General features: G+C 44.6%; 1 protein-coding gene and 1 pseudogene across 3 annotated transcripts in view; both read left to right on the top strand.

The window, feature by feature from the left end:
- GSR (glutathione-disulfide reductase) overlaps positions 1 to 19,544 on the top strand; it is a 52,916-nt gene that overhangs the window by 6,266 nt on the left and 27,106 nt on the right. For all 3 annotated transcript variants that reach the window (XM_012508342.2, XM_003269541.4, XM_030817071.1), the window contains exons 2-4: positions 12,042 to 12,068; positions 14,213 to 14,301; positions 15,995 to 16,064. In XM_012508342.2, the coding sequence (XP_012363796.2) occupies positions 12,042 to 12,068; positions 14,213 to 14,301; positions 15,995 to 16,064 (186 nt within the window). The remainder of the gene's footprint in view (positions 1 to 12,041; positions 12,069 to 14,212; positions 14,302 to 15,994; positions 16,065 to 19,544) is intronic.
- LOC105740113 lies at positions 8,413 to 9,625 on the top strand (annotated as a pseudogene).

The following is a 19,544-nucleotide window of genomic DNA, read 5'->3' as shown; positions in this document are numbered from 1 at the left end:
CATGAGCTTCCATGCCCGGCCTGAATATGCATGATTAAATGCAATTTACTAAAAGGAGGTGAGTTTAAAGGAACTCTGTCATCAGTTCCTGCAATATCAACCAGATAGCCCTCCGAAATAGAAGGTTACGCTAATGTGTCTCCTGGGTTTAGAATTTCATAGAATGGGGCCCAGCCATATTCATAAGTGACAAATAAAGGAGTGGACATAAAGGGTGGGGCTAGTTAAAGCAAGCAAATGCTATTGTTGAAATTTGGCTTTTAACTTATCTTGTTGACTGCTTACTTTTTTTGTACCAGTCTTCATATACTGTTGCTTTGCCATCTGCCTCAAAACCCACTAAATCTGCAGGGCTAGGAAAAGATAGACTGCCTCTGAATCCTTCAGGGTGTCTATTTCTTTGTAAAACATACTTTGAAAAGTAACCACAGAGAATGCTTTTTTTTTTTTTTTTTTGAAACAGAGTCTGGCTGTCGCCCAGGCTGGAGTGCAGTGGTGCCATCTTGGCTCACTGCAACCTCTGCCTCCTGGGTTCAAGCGATTCTCCTGCCCAGCCTCCTGCCCAGCCTGTAGCTGGGACTACAGGCGTGTGCCACTAAACCCAGCTAATTTTTTTTTTTTGGTAGAGACGAAGTTTCACCACGTTGGCCAGGCTGGTCTCGAACTCCTGACCTCAACCGATCCACCCACCTCGGCCTCCCACAGTGCTGGGATTATAGACATGAGCCACTGTGTCTGTCCAAGAATCCAAGAACTTTTTTTTTAGAGAGAAACTAAAGGAATGATATGGAAATACTGATACCCTTTGGCTTTTTTTTTTTTTCTTGACATGAAGTCTCTGTCACCCTGGCTAGAGTGCAGTGGCACGATCTTGGCTCACTGCAACCTCCACCTCCCGAGTTCAAGTGATTCTCCTACCTCACCCTCCTGAGTAGCTGGGATTGCAGGTGCCCGCCACCACACCTGGCTAATTTTTGTATTTTTAGTAGAGACTGAGTTTTGCCATGTTGGCCAAGCTGGTCTCAGACTCCTGACTTCAAGTGATCCGCCCGCCTTGGCCTCCCAAAGTGCTGGGATTACAGGCCTGAGCCACCATGCCCAGCCCACTTTGGTATTTGTAAGTGGCTTCCAGTCAGTGACAATTCCTTACCTTCTATTCACTAGGTGTTGCAACATTAAATATTACTGCAGTTACTTTTGCACCAGCCTAATAGGATGTGGAGGTCCTAGGTCCTTTTCTTTTTGGGGGACGGGAGATGGTGGGTATCAGGTAATAGTGAGGACTGACATCCAGAAGAGTTGTGACAAAACTCTTTCTTTTTCTCCCTGGATGCCCCAGAGTAACAATTATTTTTATTTTTAAAATTTTTTTTGTTTTTTGAGACAGGGTCTCACTCTGTCGCCCATGCTGGAGTGCAGTGGCACGATCATGGCTCACTACAGCCTCAATGTCCTGGGTTCAGGTGATCCTCCTGCCTCAGCTTCCCAACTGGCTGAGACTACAGGCTATTATTTGTGGTGATGGGATCTCGCTGTGTTGTCCAGGCTCCTCTCAAACTCCTGGGCTCAAAGGATTCTCCAGTCTTGACCCGTCAAAATGCTAGGATTACAGGTGTGAGCCACTTTTAAAAAATCTGGTCACACTTTTAAAAAATCTGGTGATTTCCTGAGACTGGAAGTTTCAGGTTAATGTTCTACTTAGCTAAGAATTGAACAAAAACAGCCTTTGTTAGTATCTCTTGTAAATATATCCATTGATTTTCTTGCTTTAGATTCTGCTTTACACAGACTGCTTTTTTTTTTCTCTCTCTCTCTCAAGCTTGATGCCTCCCTGAACTAACCTTCATCTGAAATGAAAAAAAGACTTTGAAGGTGGAGACATGGCTATTGAATAGTGAATATGTGCCAGGGACAGGGCCATGTCCAGACAGCATTATATTTAGTCATGGTTGGTATAAAGCTGATCAAATGCAACAGAGACGGGGATCTTTATCTGTTTAAGTCATCAGTATAGTCCAAGCCCCTAGAACAGTGTTTTGCACATAGCAAGTGGTCAGTATATAGTTGCTGAAAGAATTGAGTTGATGAATTGGTAGTGGTTTGCTTTGGAAATTATGACTCGTCTATTTTCTAAGTAGTTCTCTCATTCTGGTCTTGAATTAGATTTTAGGCAACAAAGAAGGACAACAGAGGGAGGAAACTGTAGGCAATTCTGTGTTGGGGGGGTTGGGAGGAACCAGAGGAAGGAAGTTAACAATCTTTTTTTGAGACAGGGTCTTGTTCTGTCATCCAGGCTGGAGTGCAGTGGTCGGATATAGCTTACGGCAGCCTCAAACTCCTGTGCTCAAACAATCCTCCCACCTCAGCCTCCCATTGTAGCTGGGACTACAGGTGTGCAACACCACACCCGGCCAATTTTTAATTTTATTTGTGGAGACGAGGACTTACTATGTTTCTCAGGCTGGTCTGTAACTCGTGGGCTCAAGCAGTCCTCCCGCCTCACCTCCCAAAGTTTTGGGATTACAGTGTGAGCCACCACACCCAGCCGGAAGTTCACTATTGAACACAGATGATGTTCTTGGCAGGCGCAATTGCAAATTAACCGAGTTCTTGTTTTACTGCCAACATGGGCAATGTGAAGTTTCTACCTGGCTAGGCAGGATTGAAGGTAACGAGGCAGGCCCTAGGAAAAATGGTGAAGCTTCTGAATTTTGCCACCTGTTATCACCAGACTCTATACCTGCTCAGTCCCTCCTTGGAGGGGGGCCCTGTCCTCACTGTAATCTAATGCCAGCAGGCCCACTGATTGGGATTCTGAACACTAGATTGGTTGGAAAAGGAAGCTCTCAGGAATGGATCATCGGTTTGGAAAGGGAGGCTGAGTTACAGGAGTCTCTTTGATGGTGTGTTTACTGAACGGCCTGTGAAATTTGTTTCTTAGCTGGATGCAGTGGCTCACGCCCGTTATCCCAGAACTTTGGGAGGCCGAGGTGGGTGGATCACTTGAGGCCAGGAGTTTGAGACCAGCCTGGTCAACATGGAGAAACCCCATCTCTCCTAAAAAAATTCAAAAATTGGCCAGGCGCGGTGGCTCACGCCTGTAATCCCAGCACTTTGGGAGGCCGAGGTGGGCGGATGCTGAAGGCAGGTGATCGACACCATCCTGGCTAACACGATGAAACTCCACCTCTACTAAAAATACAAAAAAAAAAAAAAAATTTATCCAGGTGTGGTAGCACACGCCTGTAGTCCCAGCTACTCGGGAGGCTGAGGCAGGAGAATTGCTTGAACCCAGGAGGCGGAGGTTGCAGTGAGCCGAGATTGCACCACTGCACTTCAGCCTGATGAGAGTGAGACCCTGTCTCAAAAAAAAAATTCAAAAATTAGCTGGGCGTGGCGGTGGGCACCTGTAATCCCAGGTACTCAGGAGGCTGAGGCTAGAGAATTGCTTGAACTCAGGAGGCAGAGGTTGTGATGAGCTGAGATTGCACCACTGGACTCAAGCCTGGGCAACAAGAGTGAGACTCCATCTCGAAACAAAACAAAGCAAAAAAAAAAAGAAAACAAAAAAAAAACCTTAGCAGGGCATAGTGGTGCGTGCCTGTAATCTCAGCTACTCGGGAGGCTGAGAATCGCTGGAAACTGGGAGGCAGAAGTTGCAGTGAGCTGAGATCGTGTCACTGCACACTCCAGTCTGGGCAACAGAGCGAGACTCTGTCTCAGAAAAAAAAGAAACTTGTTTCTTATCCCTCATTAATGCCCACCTGGAGAACCAGGGAATCTGCCAGTGTTGTATGCTTAGGGTCTTAGCAATGTGCAACTCTGGGTAACCAGAGCCCTGAGAACTCATCTGGATAATGCTCCAGTCTGGGAGGCAAACTTCCTTTGTGATCAGCTGATGTGTTTTAGGTAGGAAGGCCCCTGGGGAATTTATCTCCACCTTTCCTTAGCTCAGGGGTCCCTGACCCCCAGGGACCCCTGAGCTAGGGGAATCTATGCCTTGTGTGCATGTGGGGAGCCAGCAGACGCAGAAATAATTCAGAGGTGTCAGAGTCACCATCACATCTATCATAGCTTAGAAATAGATGCTTTATATACCTTATCTCTGACCTGCTCAAAATCTCCATAATGGAAGTATTATTCCCTTAACTGAGCTAGGAGAAATTTGGAAACTCACCCACCTCTAGCCACTAAATGGGAGTCCTATCTGTCTGACTTGAGGCCTGTGCTCCCTCTGACAACCTGGTGCACAGGTCAGCTAGAGCAGTGGTCCCCAGCCTTTTTGGCACCAGGAACCAGTTTTGTGGAAGACAATTTTTCCACGGACCAGCAGTGGGGGATGGTTTCAGGATGATTTAGGATTCAAATGAATCACATTTATTTATTTATTTATTTATTTTTATTTTTTTGAGATGGAATTTTGCTCTTGTTGCCCAGGCTGGAGTGCAATGGCATGATCTCGGCTCACTGCAGCCTCTGCCTCCTGGGTTCAAGCGATTCTCCTGCCTCAGCCTTCCAAGTAACTGGGATTACAGGCACCCACCACCACACCTGGCTAATTTTTGTATTTTTAGTAGAGACGGGGTTTCGCCATGTTGGCCAGGCTGGTCTTGAACTCCTGACCTCAGGTAATCTGCCCGCCTTGGCCTCCCAAAGTGCTGTGATTACAGGCTTGAGGCACCACGCCCAGCCTGCATCACATTTATTGTGCACTTTATTTCTATTATTATTATGTTGTAATATATAATGAAATAATTATACAACTCACCATAATCTAGACTCTGAGGGAGCCCTGAGCTTGTTTTCCTGCAACTAGTTGGTCCCATCTGGGGGTGATGGGAGACAGTGACAGATCATCAGCAATTAGATTCTCATAAGGAGTGTGCAACCTACATCCCTTGCATGCACAGTTCACAATAGGGTTCATGCTCCTATGAGAATCTAATGCCGCCACTGATCTGAAAGGAGGTGGGTGGAGCTCAGGCAGTAATGCTAGTGATGGGGAGCAGCTATAAATACATATGAAGCTTCACTCACTTGCCCGCCACTCACCTCCTGCTGTGCAGCCTGGTTCCTAATAGGCACCTGGGGGTCAGGGACCCCTGAGCTAGAGAAAGGGGAAAGAAGGCCGAGTGTGGTGGCTCATGCTTGTAATTCCAACTTTTGGGAGGCTAAGGTGAGAGGATTGCTTCAGCCCAGCATTTTGAGACCAGCCTGGACAACATAGTAAGACCCTGTCTCTAATTTGTTTGTTTCCTTTTTCTTTTGAGATGGAGTTTCGCTCTTGTTGCCCAGGCTGGAGTGCAATGGCGCGATCTCCGCTCACGGCAACCTCCACCTCCTGGGTTCAAGCGATTCTCCTGCCTCAGCCTCCCGAGTAGCTGGGATTATAGGCACGCGCCACCACGCCCAGCTAATTTTGCATTTTTAGTAGAAACAGGGTTTCTCCATGTTAGTCAGGCTGGTCTTGAACTCCCGACCTCAGGTGATCTGCCCGCCTTGGCCTCCCGAAGTGCTGAGATTACAGGCATAAGCCACCATGCCCAGCCTCCATCTCTAATTTGTAAGAAATTGAAAAAAATATATATATGGGGGAAAGAGAAGGGAGCAGCAGAGGGGATGGGTGAGTGAGACCATGCCAGCTTTTCACCCCTGGCCTCCCCAGCTGTCAGTGGAACTAAGTGTATGTGTATTTTTTGAGATAGGGTCTCACTCTGTTGCCCAAGCTGGAGTGCAGTGGTGCTATCTCAGCTCACTGTAGCCTTGACCTCCCAAGCCCAAGTGATTCTCCTGCCTCAGCCTCCCCAGTAGCTGGGGCTACAGGCTTACACTATCACACCTGGCTAATTTTTGTATTTTTTCTACAGACAGTGTTTGACCATGTTGCCCAGGCTCATCTTGAACTCCTGGCCTCAAGCGATCCACCTGCCTTGGCCTCCCAAAGTGCTGGGATTATAGGCATGAGCCACCACTCCCAGCCTAAATGTGCTTTTCGTTCCTTCCAAGTCAGAGGCGCTGAAGTCATGTCATGTTGCTGGCATGTAAATAGGTCTCTAAAAGCAGTGGAAATCCCTGGAGGCCTGTTCACAGGAGCTGGCAAAATAGGACAGTGGTATTTCAGAGTCATAGGCTTCCTTTCAACCAGTGCCCCAGGCCCCAAAGTGTGTTGTGCTGGGGCGCAGCTTCTCTGGCCCAACAAGGCCACAATTTTCCACCATCCTCTTCCTCTGGTTTCTGGCCCAGTGCTCTTCAATTTTAGGGAATGTGGAGATTCTGCTGCTGCCCCTTGAGTCAGTTTCTTGGATAGGCTCAGAGCCTCTCTCTGGCTGGCACTGTAGGCCAATATACTGATATAGTCCCCCAAGAGCAGGGACTGTATCTATTTAGTGCCTTACCTTGCATAATGCCTGGCACAAGTGGGTGCTTACTCAGTACCTCTGAATGAATGACTGCAAGCTAAGACGACGTAGAAGTGAAAAAGGCAGAAACTTCTAAAAAACAAACCAGAGTTATAGACCCCAGGCACCAGTGAAAGCCCACCTTGGCACTTAGAAGAAACATATTCCAAAAAAAAGAATATGTTTTAAAATTAAACATATTTTTTAAAAACTTGAAGGCTTAAGTAACTTTAAAGTAGCTTCAAATATATATGAGGAACAAACTGATGGTATGTGAGAGTAGTTTAGAATATTGAGTGCTTTATGACACCCTTGGATTGCTTTTAATGATTCTTGGGAAGCCAGAAACAGTGACTGGAAGACCAGCAGTATTTATTTAGCAGACAAATCATCTCTACCTTTGGGAAAATTGCTTTTGGAGTCTGTCCTAGTTGAAGCCACTTAGTGAACTTGAATGGTGAACTGCAGGCTATAAAGGTGTGGTTGGAAGGCACTGGGAAGCACGTTGCCTGCCAAATAACTGGAAAAGGCAGGTTGGATGAGAAAATCATTCCCATTATGGGGCTAGCATTGTTCTTCCCACAGAGTTTCGACCTCCTTTTTCTGCTCTTACCATTAAGAAACCCCTGCCGTCCGTCCTCCTTTCTCAGAAATGGCTTATTCTATTTATCCCAGTAATGTCAGGTACTTGGGGGCTGAGAAATAGCATATCCTCAGCTTGGCCAGATGAAAGGGCACTCGAGATAGAAAGCCATACATTTATTATTATTATTATTTATTTTTAGAGGTAGGGTCTGGCTCTGTTACCTAGGCTGGAGTGCGGTGGTATGATCAGAGCTTATTGTAGCCTTCAACTCCTGGGCTCAGGAGATCCTCCTGCCTCAGCCTCCTGAATAGCTGGCACTACAGGCATGCACCACCAAGCCAAGCTAATTTTTTATTTTTTATTTTTTTTGCAGAGATGGGGTCTCAGGGTCTCACTATGTTGCCCAGACTGGTCCCTAACTCCTGGGCTCAAGCAATCATCTTTCTTTTCGGCCTCCCAAAGCATGGGGATTACAGGCATGAGCCACCACGCCCAGCCCATAAATTATTCTAATTTTTAGCATGAAGTACTTTCTGAATAGTGGGCTTGCCATGTTGTTGTAGGTGTTGATTCTTTTATGAGGCTTGAATTCTGTACCCTTTTCTCAATCCCATGAGTTCCTGTTTCTGTTGCCTTTAGTATTCTTATTGTAGCATAATTGCGTTAAAAAAAAAATCTGAGTCCAAAGCTTGACAGTATATGACCTCTTTCCAGCAAAAAAAAAAAAAATCCCATGTAACGGATAACTTGAGACTACATAGAAATATAGAAACATAACTCATTCTTTTATTTTATTTTTTGAGACAGAGTCTTGCTCTGCCGCCCAGGCTGGAGTGCAGCGGTGGATCTCAGCTCACTGCAACCTCCGCCCCCCAGGTTCAAGCGATTCTCCTGCCTCAGCCTCCCGAGTAGCTGGGACTATAGATGTGCACCACCACACCTGGCTAATTTTTGTATTTTTAATAGGGATGGGGTTTCACCATGTTGCCCAGGCTGGTTTCGAACTCCTGACCTCAAGTGATCCGCCCGCCTCGACCTCCCAAAGTGCTGGGATTACAGGCGTGAGCCACCGCACCCAGCCATCACTCATTCCTTTATAATAACTGAGTGCAGGATAATAGCAAATAATAGGATTATAATGAAATTGTAGCAGGTATGCTGTTAGAATTTGAAACAACTAAAGGAATAGAAGATTACTGTTCAGGAAGGCCGTCTGTTTCAAACATTAGCGATCTTCATGAGATTTGGGCAGGTTTCTTTGAATTTAGCTTTTTGTATGAAGTGCCTTGGCTAGTATGTATGTGGTTCAGGATCCACCATAGAAGGATACCCAGAAAGCATTCTATTATGAGAGCTAGGCTGGTATTACTGGGGCAAACAGGAAGCCAATCTAGTTTCCTATGGTCATGATCAGCAGAGCTACAAGCCCCTAATATAAATTATGTCTAGAAAGCATTCGTTTTAATATAAAAGAATAATTGTATTATAGATGAGGGATTGAAGAATCACCAAAATTCCACTTCCCAAATTAAATCATTTTAGTGCATTTTTGGTTATTCTGGTTTATAAATGTCTAAAAAAATTACACAAGTAACAAATGACTATTTCCCATTATAAAAAGCATATAGAGTCTGTGGAGCTCGGAGTTTCGAGCTCCTGCCTCCGACAGCGCTGCTATCTCCTCTCCCCTCCAATCCTATCGGTGATGGACAATGCCCGTAAGTTGTCCACCGACAAAGGTGGAGAGACAGGGGAGTCGGATGAGACAGCCACTGCTCCTGGGGACCTGGGGGCTACCGACATGGATGGAATCCTGGTGGAAACTGATGGAGATGCAGTGCAGATGCGATTTGAAAGAAGCTGCAGCAGAGGAAAGCGAGCTCAAGAGTCAGGATGTCTCAGATTTAACAACAGTTGAAAGGGAAGGCTGGTCGTTATTTACTCCTGCAGCCAAAAAACTGAAAATAGATACCAAAGAAAAGAAAGTAGATGAAGATGAGATTCAGAAGATGCAAATCCTGGTTTCTTCTTTTTCTTTTCTTTTCTTTTCTTTTGAGACGGAGTCTCGCTCTGTCACCCAAGCTGGAGTGCAGTGGCACGATCTCGGCTCACTGCAACCTCTGCTTCCTGGGTTCAAGCGATTCTCCTGCCTCAGCCTCCTGAGTAGCTGGGATTACAGGCGCATGCCACCATGCCTGGCTAATTTTTGTATTTTTAGTAGAGACGGGGTTTCACCGTATTGGCCAGGCTGGCCTCGAACTCCTGACCTTGTGATCTGCCCACCTCGGCCTCCCAAAGTGCTGGGATTACAGGCACGAGCCACTGTGCCCGGCGGTTTCTTCTTTTTCTGAGGAGCAGCTGAACCATTATGAAATGTATTGCCGCTCAGCTTTCCCTAAGGCAGCCATCAAAAGCACTGATCCAGTCCATCAGTGGCACCTCTATGTCTCAGAATGTTGTTATTGCTGTGTCTGGTACTTCCAAGGTTTTTATCTGGGAGGTGGTAGAAGAAGCACTGGATGCATGTCAGAAGTGGGGAGAAATGCCACCACTACAACCCAAACGTATGAGGGAAGCTGTTAGAAGGTTAAAGTCAAAAGGGCAGATCCCTAACTCAAAGCACAAAAAAATCATCGTCTAGACTGAAGTATAGAAGGGCCTATTACTGACAGAAGTATTGGTTCCAGACTTCCTATAAGACTGTCTGCACTGGTGCTTTAGTATCTCAGTCCTCCAAGGATTCCATGATGATTTTAATGGCTTTCTCAAAACTCTGATATTTGTCATACCTGGAAAGTGTGTAGCCTATTTGATACTTGCCTTGACTAAATTTTGGGACCTCTTGGGGCATTTTGAAGTTTTTAACTGTCTTGGCCAGTTGGAAAAAGATGTGTGGGCTGTAAGCATTTTCTGGACAGGGGAACTGCTTTCATAGAGAAAACCTTTCCAAAAAAGTTTTTTTTTGTTTGTTTTGTTTTTTTTTTTTGTTTTTGGTTTTTTGTTGTTGTTGTTGTTGTTTTTTTTGAGATAGGGTCTTGCTCTGTCACCCAGGCTGGAGTGCAGCAGCATGACTGCAGCCTTGAACTCCTGGGCTTAAGTGACCCTCCCACCTCAGTCTCCTGAGTAACTAGGACTACAAGCACACACTACTGTGTCCGGCTAACTTATTTTTATTTTTTATGGAGATGTGGTCTTGCTTTGTTGCCCAGGCTGGTCATGAACTCCTGGCTTCAAGCAGTCCTCCTGCCTCAGCCTCCTAAAGAGCCGAGAGCTTTGGTGATTTCACATTGAAGCCTAAAGTTGCGAAGACTTAGGTTGTTTCTTACATCTGGTTTTAAGTAGATGAAACAACCAGAAACTTTTACTTGTGATACTCTACCATGAAGGAAGCGGTGCTGGCAGGAATAGTGGAATAATTGCTGCTTGCAAACATTTAAGATTCTCCTGTGGATTTTGGTGAGTGATCATTAAACTGTTTTCCAAAAGCATATACAGTCCAAGTGTGGTGGCTCATGCCTATAATCCCAGCATTTTGGGAGGCCAAGGTGTGTGGATCACTTGAGGTCATGAGTTCGAGACCAGCCTGGCCAACAAGGCAAAACCCCATCTCTATTAAAAATACAAAAATTAGCCAGGCAGGATGGCAGGCGCCTGTAATTCCCAGCTACTCGGGAGGCTGAGGCATGAGAATTGCTTGAACGTGGGAGGCAGAGGTTGCAGTGAGCTGAGATCTCGCCACTGTACTCCAGCCTGCGCAATATAGTGAGACTTGGTCTCAAAAAAAAACCAAACAAACAAAATAATGTAGTTTTCTGGCTGGGCGCAGTGGCTCACGCCTGTAATCCCAGCACTTTGGGAGGCTGAGGCAGGTGGATCACCTGAGGTCAGTAGTTCGAGACCAGCATGGCCAACATGGCAAAACCCCATCTCTACTGAACATACAAAAATTAGGTGGGTGTGGTGGTGCACACCTACAGTCCCAGCTATTCAGGAGGCTGCGGCAGGAAAATTGTTTGAATCTGGGAGGTGGAGTGTGCAGTGAGCTGTGATTGCACCATTGCACTCCAGCCTGGGCAACAAAGCGAGACTCTGTCTCAAAAAAAAAAAAAAAAAGTAGTTTTCTGAGTCTTGCTTTTTCTACTTTTATTCCATAAGTATTTTTCTATATATTAACTAATAGTGAAATGGAAATGATTGTAACCAAATATGTATTTGTACATAACATGATAATCTGTGCATTTGTGCATTTTGCTTTTCTACATCTTTGGTTACTTCTTTAGGCCAAATGCCTAGTAGTTACAAATTAAAGTAATTTTATGAGTTCTAATATTTATTTAGGTTTTCTCAAGTTTCTTTACTAATGGTTAATCAATATCCTAAGTTCCATGCCATGTACTTTAAATTTTTGTGCTTTTGGTGAGTATTCACCAGTATCTCAATGTTCAGCCTTTCTTTGTGTGTGTGTTTCTTTTTTGAGGCAGAGTCTTGCAATGTCACCCAGGCTGGAGTGCAGTGGCATGATCATGATCATGGCTCACTGCAGCCTTGCCCTCCCAGGCTCAAAGGGTCCTCCCACCTCAGCCTCCTGAGTAGCTGGGACCACAGGCGTGCACCACCACACCCAGCTAATTTTTTTTTGTAGAGACATGGTCTCGCCTGTTGCCCAGGCTGGTCTCAAATTCATGGGCTTAAGCAATCCAGCTGCCTCAACTCCCAAAGTGCTGGAATTACAGGTGTGAACTACCAAGCCTGGCCCATCTTGGGTGTTTATCCATGTATTCTGCAGTACTTTCCCGAGAAATCCTCTTAGACAACTGCTCAAATGGGCTGATTGTTCTTTCTCTGTCCGAGGAAAATGCTGATGAATGAACTTCTCTCCCTCATCACAGAAGGAAAATAATGTTCTTATCTTTTTTTAACAAAGTAACTAGAATTTAGTTCACTGTGACTTGGAACCCAAGGAAGCCTCCTCGCTTGATGCTTAGCGTGCATTTCTTGCAGATTTTGTTTGATGATTTGAATTCAATATTCTTAAAGTCTCTTTTTTTTTTTCCCAGGTGAATGTTGGATGTGTACCCAAAAAGGTAGAATTTTTATTTCTCTTTCCCTTTACAATCCTTTTTCTATTTGGTAAATCATAATCAAAATAAGAATGTTTCCAAATAGATCAGTTAAAATTCTTTCTGCAAAAAAAGCCCCTAGACCCTACTAAAAGTGGCTTAAGCAATAGGATTATTTTTGTCTGATTTGTGTTTTTTAAATTTTTTTATTTATTTTTAATTATTTTTAATTTTTATTATTATTATTTTTTTGAGACGGAGTTTCGCTCCTGTCGCCCAGGCTAGAGTACAGTGGAGCGATCTTGGCTCACCGCAACCTCTGCCTCCTGGGGTCAAATGATTCTCTTGCCTCAGCCTCCCAAGTAGCTGGGATGACAGGCGCACACCACTGCACTCGGCTGATTTTTGTGTTTTTAGTAGAGATGGGGTTTCACCGTGTTGGCCAGGCTGGTCTCGAACTCCTGACCTCAGGTGATCTGCCCACCTCGGCCTCCTAAAGTGCTGGGATTATAGGCATGAGCCACCGACCCCAGCCAAGGCCTAGTAATTTAGTTTGGTCATCTACAACGCAGGATAGTTTTTTCTCAGCAAAAAGACCCAGCCAGCAAACCAAACTGTTGAATGGAATCTTCTTAAGTTCTGTGGGTTCATGGATTTTCTGTATCACGTTAGTGATTTTTTTGGTATTAATATCTCTGGTGCAGGTCACATTGAATGAATTCATTTTTTTACCTTTGACAAAGAGGAAGAAACAGCAGCTCTTATTTCTAAAGCTGCCTCTTGCTTATACTTGCAAAGAATTTTACCACTCATTTGAATGTACTTTCAACATAGGTCGTAATCTCAAGCTTACCACCTTTATTAATGACATTCCATTTTAACTTGTCATCTTTTTGGTATTATGTAAGCAAATCTCCTAATCTCATCAGTGATGCATACCTGAGTTGAATTCCAAAAAGCTTTTTTGAAATCTATTCCCTGGTATAAGTAGGTGTTTTTCTTTCTGTCTTAGGAAGACATTTTTTCTTTGGGACATTTTCCCTCAACTATTTCCTTCCCTATTAGTCATACTTTTTGGAATCTGTTCTACTTGGAGCCATGCAATTATGACTGTATGAATTATATAAATTAATTATAAGGTGGTTTGATGTAGTTTAAACCAGTTATGGTAGTAAATTTCGTGTTGACTGGTGCAAGTTTATTTTTTTTAAATATGCCACTGGGCTAATACTGCACAGTAAACTGACTTTGTAATGTTTTATTCTCATATTTACTTATTCCTTCTGATCACATGTGGTAGACATTTATGTATGTTCATTTATATATGTTTTTGTTTCTTTTTTTTTTTTTTTTTTTTTTTGAGACAGAGTCTCACTCTTGCCCAGGCTGGAATGCAGTGGTGTGATTTCAGCTCACTGTAATCTCCACCTGCCAGGTTCAAGTGATTCTCCTACCTCAGCACAAGTAGCTGGCACTACAGGCATGCACCACTATGCCCGGCTAATTTTTTTTTTGTATTTTTATTAGAAATGGGATTTCACCATGTTGGCCAGGATGGTCTCGAACTCCTAACTTCAAGTGATCCACCTTCCTCGGCCTTCCAAAGTGCTGGGATTATAGGCATGAGCCACTGCGCCCGGCCTTGTTTTTGTTTCTTTTTAGTCTGTTTTTAATATATTTCCCCTTATCGCTTTAAAAAAAATGTTTTAAGTTAGCAAGGTATAGTAGATTTTATTATTATTATTTTATTTTTTGAGACAGTCTCTCTCTGTCACTCAGGCTGTAGTGCAGTGGTGTGATCTTGGCTCACTACAACCTCTGCCCTTTGGGTTCAAACGATTCTCCTGCCTCAGCCTCCCAAGTAGCTAGGACTACAGGTGTGTGCCACCATGCCCAGCTAATTTTTGTATTTTTAATAGAGATGGGGTTTTGTCATGTTGGCCAGGCTGGTCCTGAACTCTTGACCTCAAGTAATCCACCTGCCTCGGCCTCCCAAAGTGCTGGGATTATAGGTGTGAGCCACCGCACCCAGCCAGGTTTGTTTTTAATTTAAAGGGCAGTATTTTTATCTGCTGTTACCTAGTTACCATTCATTCATGATTCCTTTTTTCCCTCAGGACTGATTTACTCCTGTTTTGGATCCTTTTTTTTTTTTTTTTTTTATACAGGTAATGTGGAACACAGCTGTCCACTCTGAATTCATGCACGATCATGCTGATTATGGCTTTACAAGTTGTGAGGGTAAATTCGATTGGCGGTAAGTGTCAACACTCAGAGGGTTCAGTTTCCAAGTATAGATATTTTTCTTTCATAACTAAGTGAGCCATAAACTTTTGTAGGGATGGAGGAGGAATTGTGGTAAATATTCACAATATGAGATTTACAATTTAGCCGTTTTTAAGTATACAATTGAGTGCCATTAAGCGCATTCACAATGTTGTACAGTCATCACCACTATTACCACTTCCAGAACTTTTCTGCCATCCCAAACAGAAACTCTATTCCATTAAACAATAACCCCTCATTCTCTTCTCTCCCTGGCCCCTGGGAACCTCTATTCTGCTTTCTGTCTCTATGAATTTGCCAATTCCAGGGAACTCATATAAGTGGAATCATGCAATATTTGTTCCTTTATGTCTAGTGTATTTTGTTTTCACGGTTTGTCCATGTTGTAGTATGTATCAGAACTTCATTCCTTTTTTTTTTTTTTTTTTTTTTTTTTGTTAAGACAGGGTCTTGCTCTGTTGCCTACGCTGGAGTGCTGTGGTGCAATCATAGCTCACTGCAATCTTGAGCTCCTGGGCTCAAGCTATCCTCCCACTTCAGCCTCCTGAGTAGCTGGGACTACAGGCATGTGCCACCATGCCTGCCTATATTTTTTTATTTTTATTTTTAGTAGAGATGAGGTCTCACTGTGGTGCCCAAGCTAATCTTGAACTCCTGAGCTGAAGTGATCCTCCCGCCTCAGCCTCCCAATGTGCTGGGATTACAAGTGTGAGCCACTGTGCCCGGCCTTCATTCCTTTTAAAGGCAGAATAAGATTTCATCATATGGATAAAACCACATTTTGTTTATCCATTCATTCGTTAATGAATTTTTGGGTTGTTTTTACCTTTTTTTTTTTTTTTTTTTTGAGACGGAGTCCTGCTCTGTCACCCAGGCTGGAGTGCAGTGGCGCAATCGTGGCTCACTGCAAGCTCCGCCTTCCGGGTTCATGCCATTCTCCTGCCTCAGCCTCCTGAGTAGCTGGGACTACAGGCGCCTGCCACCACGCCCAGCTAATTTTTTGTATTTTTTTTTAGTAGAGACAAGGTTTCACCGTGTTGGCCAGGATGGTCTCGATCTCCTGAACTCATGATCCGCCCACCTTGGCCTCCCAAAGTGCTGGGATTACAGGCGTGAGCCACTGCGCCTGGCCTGTTTTTACCTTTTGGTTATTGTGAACAATGCTGCTGTGAACATTCGTATACAGGTATCTGTTCAGGTCTCTGCTTCCAGTTTCTTTTGGGTCTGTACTTAGAAGTGGAATTGCCAGGTCATATGGCAGTTTCGTGTTTAACTATTTAAGGAACTGCTGCAAATCCTTTGAAGCCATAACAGTTTTGAAGAAATTTAGCAAATTTATTTATTTAACAAGTATTTATTAAGTGCCCACCACGTCCTACGCACACCATATTCTAGGCACTGTGCCAAAGCATTTCTCCTTGTCTTCTGTGCAGAAAGACGATGCCAACTGAGTGCATTCTCCACCGAGTGGCACAGAGGCTTTTAACACATGGGGCAGCAGAATGACACAGGGAAGGGATGACTGTCTTCGGAGACATTCACTCGCTGCGGTTCCTGTTGACAGTCAGTGATTCTCTGCTCAGAGTGTTCAGGGACAGATGCCTTAGTTACTAACTGGAAGGGGGAGATCCTGTTTCTGAATACTGACTTGGGTTTCATTGCAGTGTTATTAAGGAAAAGAGGGACGCCTATGTGAGCCGCCTGAATACCATCTATCAAAACAATCTAACCAAGGTGTGTATGCTGGGTTTTTAACTTTGAGAAGGAGCTGTTCCCTTCTTGAGTACTCAGCTAAATCTTGCCAGACTGTAGCCCTATTTATTTATTTATTTTTATTATTACTGCGTTTGGAGACAGAGTCTCGCTCTGTCGCCCAGGCTGGAGTGCAGTGGCGTGATTTCGGCTCACTGCAACCTCCACCTCCTGAGTTCAAGCAATTCTTCTGCCTCAGCCTCCTGAGTAGCTGGGACTACAGGCATGTGCCACCATGCCCAGTTAATTTTTGTATTTTTTAGTAGAGACAGAGTTTCACCATGTTGGCCAGGCTGGTCTCGAACTCCTGACCTCAGGTCATCTGCCCACCTTGTCCTCTCAAAGTGCTGAGATTACAGGCATCAGCCACCGCGCCCAGCCCTATTTTATTTTTAACGACCAGGTGTCTATCTGTTGCCAGGCTGGAGTACGGTGGTGCTCACTGTAGCCCTAAGTCCTGGGCTCAAGCAGTCCTCCCACCTCAGTCTCCTTAGTAACTAGGACTATAGGCACGCACCACCACACCTGGCTAATTTTTAAAATATTTTGTTGAGATTTCTCACTGTGTTGCCTAGGCTGGTCTTTAAACTCCTGCCTTAGCCTCCCAAAGTGTTGGGATTATAGAGATGAGCCACTGTGCCAGGCCTCTTACTTTTTCTATTCTTGAAATTGACCTGTCAGAGCAGAAGCCTCTGACCTAGATGGCCATTCTCTTCTGCAGAGAGAGGGTGGCGTGTGCCAGAGCTGGCAGACCAGGCCTCACCTAATGGCTGCACCTTGAGTAGGTCTGGCCTGGCAATTAGATTCAAAAGTCACATACGAGAGACTTTGTGCACCAGTATACCAGTTTATTAATTAAAATGAGGAGTGCCATCTAGCTGAAAACCTGCCATTGTGCGTTTGTTTGTTTGTTTGTTGAGACAGAGTTTCTCTATTCACCCAGGCTGGAATGCAAGAGCACAATCTCAGCTCAGTGCAACCTCTGCCTCCTACCAGGTTCAAGCAATTCTCCTGCCTCAGCCTCCCAAGTAGCTGGGATTACAGGCGTGCACCACCGCACCTGGGTAATTTTTGTATTTTTAGTAGAAACGGGATTTCACCATGTTGGCCAGGGGTCTCGAACTCCTGACCTCAAGTGATTGGCCCTCCTAGGCCTCCCAAAGTGCTGAGATTATAAGCGTGAGCTACTGCACCTGGCCAAACCTACTGTTGTTTATTAGCCTAGAGTAAGACCTCCTTAAGAGACCAAATTAGGATTCAGAAGGTTGTTTTTATGAATGACATCTGATCAAGAAAACTGGGCAGAGGTGTGTTTGCCTCCAGCAACTGTATGTCATCCTTCACTATCCTGATGCTTTTCCCCCATAGTGCTGGGATGTCACACCTTTCCCACCAGGACCATGTAGGTGACGTTCACAACCTGTGCATCACTTAACTCTCCTTTTCCTTGACAATATCTTCCTGCCACCCTTCATTTGTCTTTGTGGTCTCACTGCTGTTTCTAAGATTTCTTAGGGTTGGTTGGTTGGTTGGTTTTTTTATCTGTGAAACAGAATCTTGCTCTGTCGCCCAGGCTGGAATGCAATGATGTGATCTCGGCTCACTGCGACCTCTGCCTCCCAGGTTCAAGCAATTGTTGTGCCTCAGCCTTCCGAGTAGCTGGGACTACAGGCGCGTGCCCCCACACCTGCCTAATTTTTTTTGTATTTTTAGTAGAGATAGGGTTTCACCATGTTGGCCAGACTGGTCTCGAACTCCTAGCCTCCAGTGATCCGCCTGCCTCAGCCTCCCAAAGTGCTGGGATTACTGGGGTGAACAACCACTCCTGGCCCTCTTAGGTTATATTTAGATCAGTAACTTTTCTTTTCTTTTTTTTTTGAAAAGGGTCTTACTCTGTCACCCAGGCTGAAGTGCAGTGGCATGATCTCAGCTCACTACAGCCTCGACCTCCCAGGCTCAAGTGATCCTCCTGCCTCGGCCTTCCAACATGCTGGGATTACAGGCATCAGCCACTGCACCTGGCTTAGATCAGTAGATTCTTGATGATAATTAGGCCACTGTGATCTCAGTAGCAGCATATTTATAAACCAATTTTTAGGACAAGTTACTTCATAGATAGCTAACTGTATACAGTTTTATTTTCTTATTCATTGGGTTTATTTTTTGGAGGGTGAATTTTCCAACCTTAATGCGCAATCCAGGGGGAAGAATATTTAAAGGCCTGCAGTCCTTAAGCACAGGAGATTTTAAGGCTGAGTATAGAGTAACACTGGCAGTACTAAAACACACCAAGTTTTTTATTTTTTTTGTTTCTTTGAAGTCAGGATCTCACTGTCTTGAGCAGACTGGAGGGCACTGGCAGGATCACAGCTCACTGCAGCCTTAACTTCCCAGGCTCAAGCAATCCTCCCACCTCAGCCCCCTGAGTAGCTTGGACTATAAGCACTGTCCCACCACACCCTACTACTTTTAAAAATTTTTTGTAGAGGCCGGGTGCGGTGGCTCACACCTGTAATCCCAGTACTTTGGGAGGCCGAGGCGAGCAGATCATGAGGTCAGGAGATTGAGACCATCCTGGCTAACACGGTGAAACCCCAGCTCTACTAAAAATACAAAAATTGGCCGGGTGTGGTGGTGGGCGACTGTAGTCCCAGCTGCTCGGAAGGCTGAAGCAGGAGAATGGCGTGAACCCTGGAGGCGGAGCTTGCAGTGAGCTCAGATCACGCCACTGCGCTCCAGCCTGGGCGAAAGTGCAAGACTCTGTCTCAAAAAAAAAAAAAAATTTTTTTTGTAGAGATGAGGTCTTGCTATGTTGCCCACACTGATCTTGAACTCCTGGCCTCAAGCAACCCTTCTGCCTTGTCCTCCCAAAATATGGGAATTATAGGCATAAACCACTGCATCTGGCCTTTTTTTTTTTTTTTTTTTTAACGGAGCTGACTGAAATACTTTTGCAAAAGAGGTAGGAAAATTATTCAGGAACCAGCATTTTGTAATACTTAGAAATCTCAGTGTGTACTATAGCTTATGGTGATCTTATGGGGAAGGAATTACTTATAGTTGACCCAGAAATTCTATATTGCAAAGGAAACTTTCTACCTAATATCCTAGAAAATGAAAGTAAAAATCTCACTGCTTCCTCCTCTGAACTAGTGTCTGTCCTATCGCCACGCGAGCCACACTCCTTTTTGTCTTGCATTGCAGAGGAAGTCATTATGACCTGAGGGAATGGTGTTCTGGAGGCCTGTGGGTTTTGTCTTTGACCTTGATTCAGCTTGATTAAGCCTGGCACCTGCAGGAACAGGCCTGGAGGGTGCAGGGAAAGAAGAAGATAACTCAATTCAGAATCGAGCATGTTCCAATATGTTAAAGCATTCCACTTTGTAATCATGCTTACGTGGTTCCATTATTCTTGTAAGTTGACCACATTTGCATGCCCCTGCATGTATCATGGCTGGCAGA

Source organism: Nomascus leucogenys, chromosome 8 (genome assembly GCF_006542625.1).
Source record: "Nomascus leucogenys isolate Asia chromosome 8, Asia_NLE_v1, whole genome shotgun sequence".
In the NCBI taxonomy this organism is placed as follows: domain Eukaryota; kingdom Metazoa; phylum Chordata; class Mammalia; order Primates; family Hylobatidae; genus Nomascus; species Nomascus leucogenys.
This window is presented reverse-complemented; position numbering and strand designations above follow the sequence as displayed.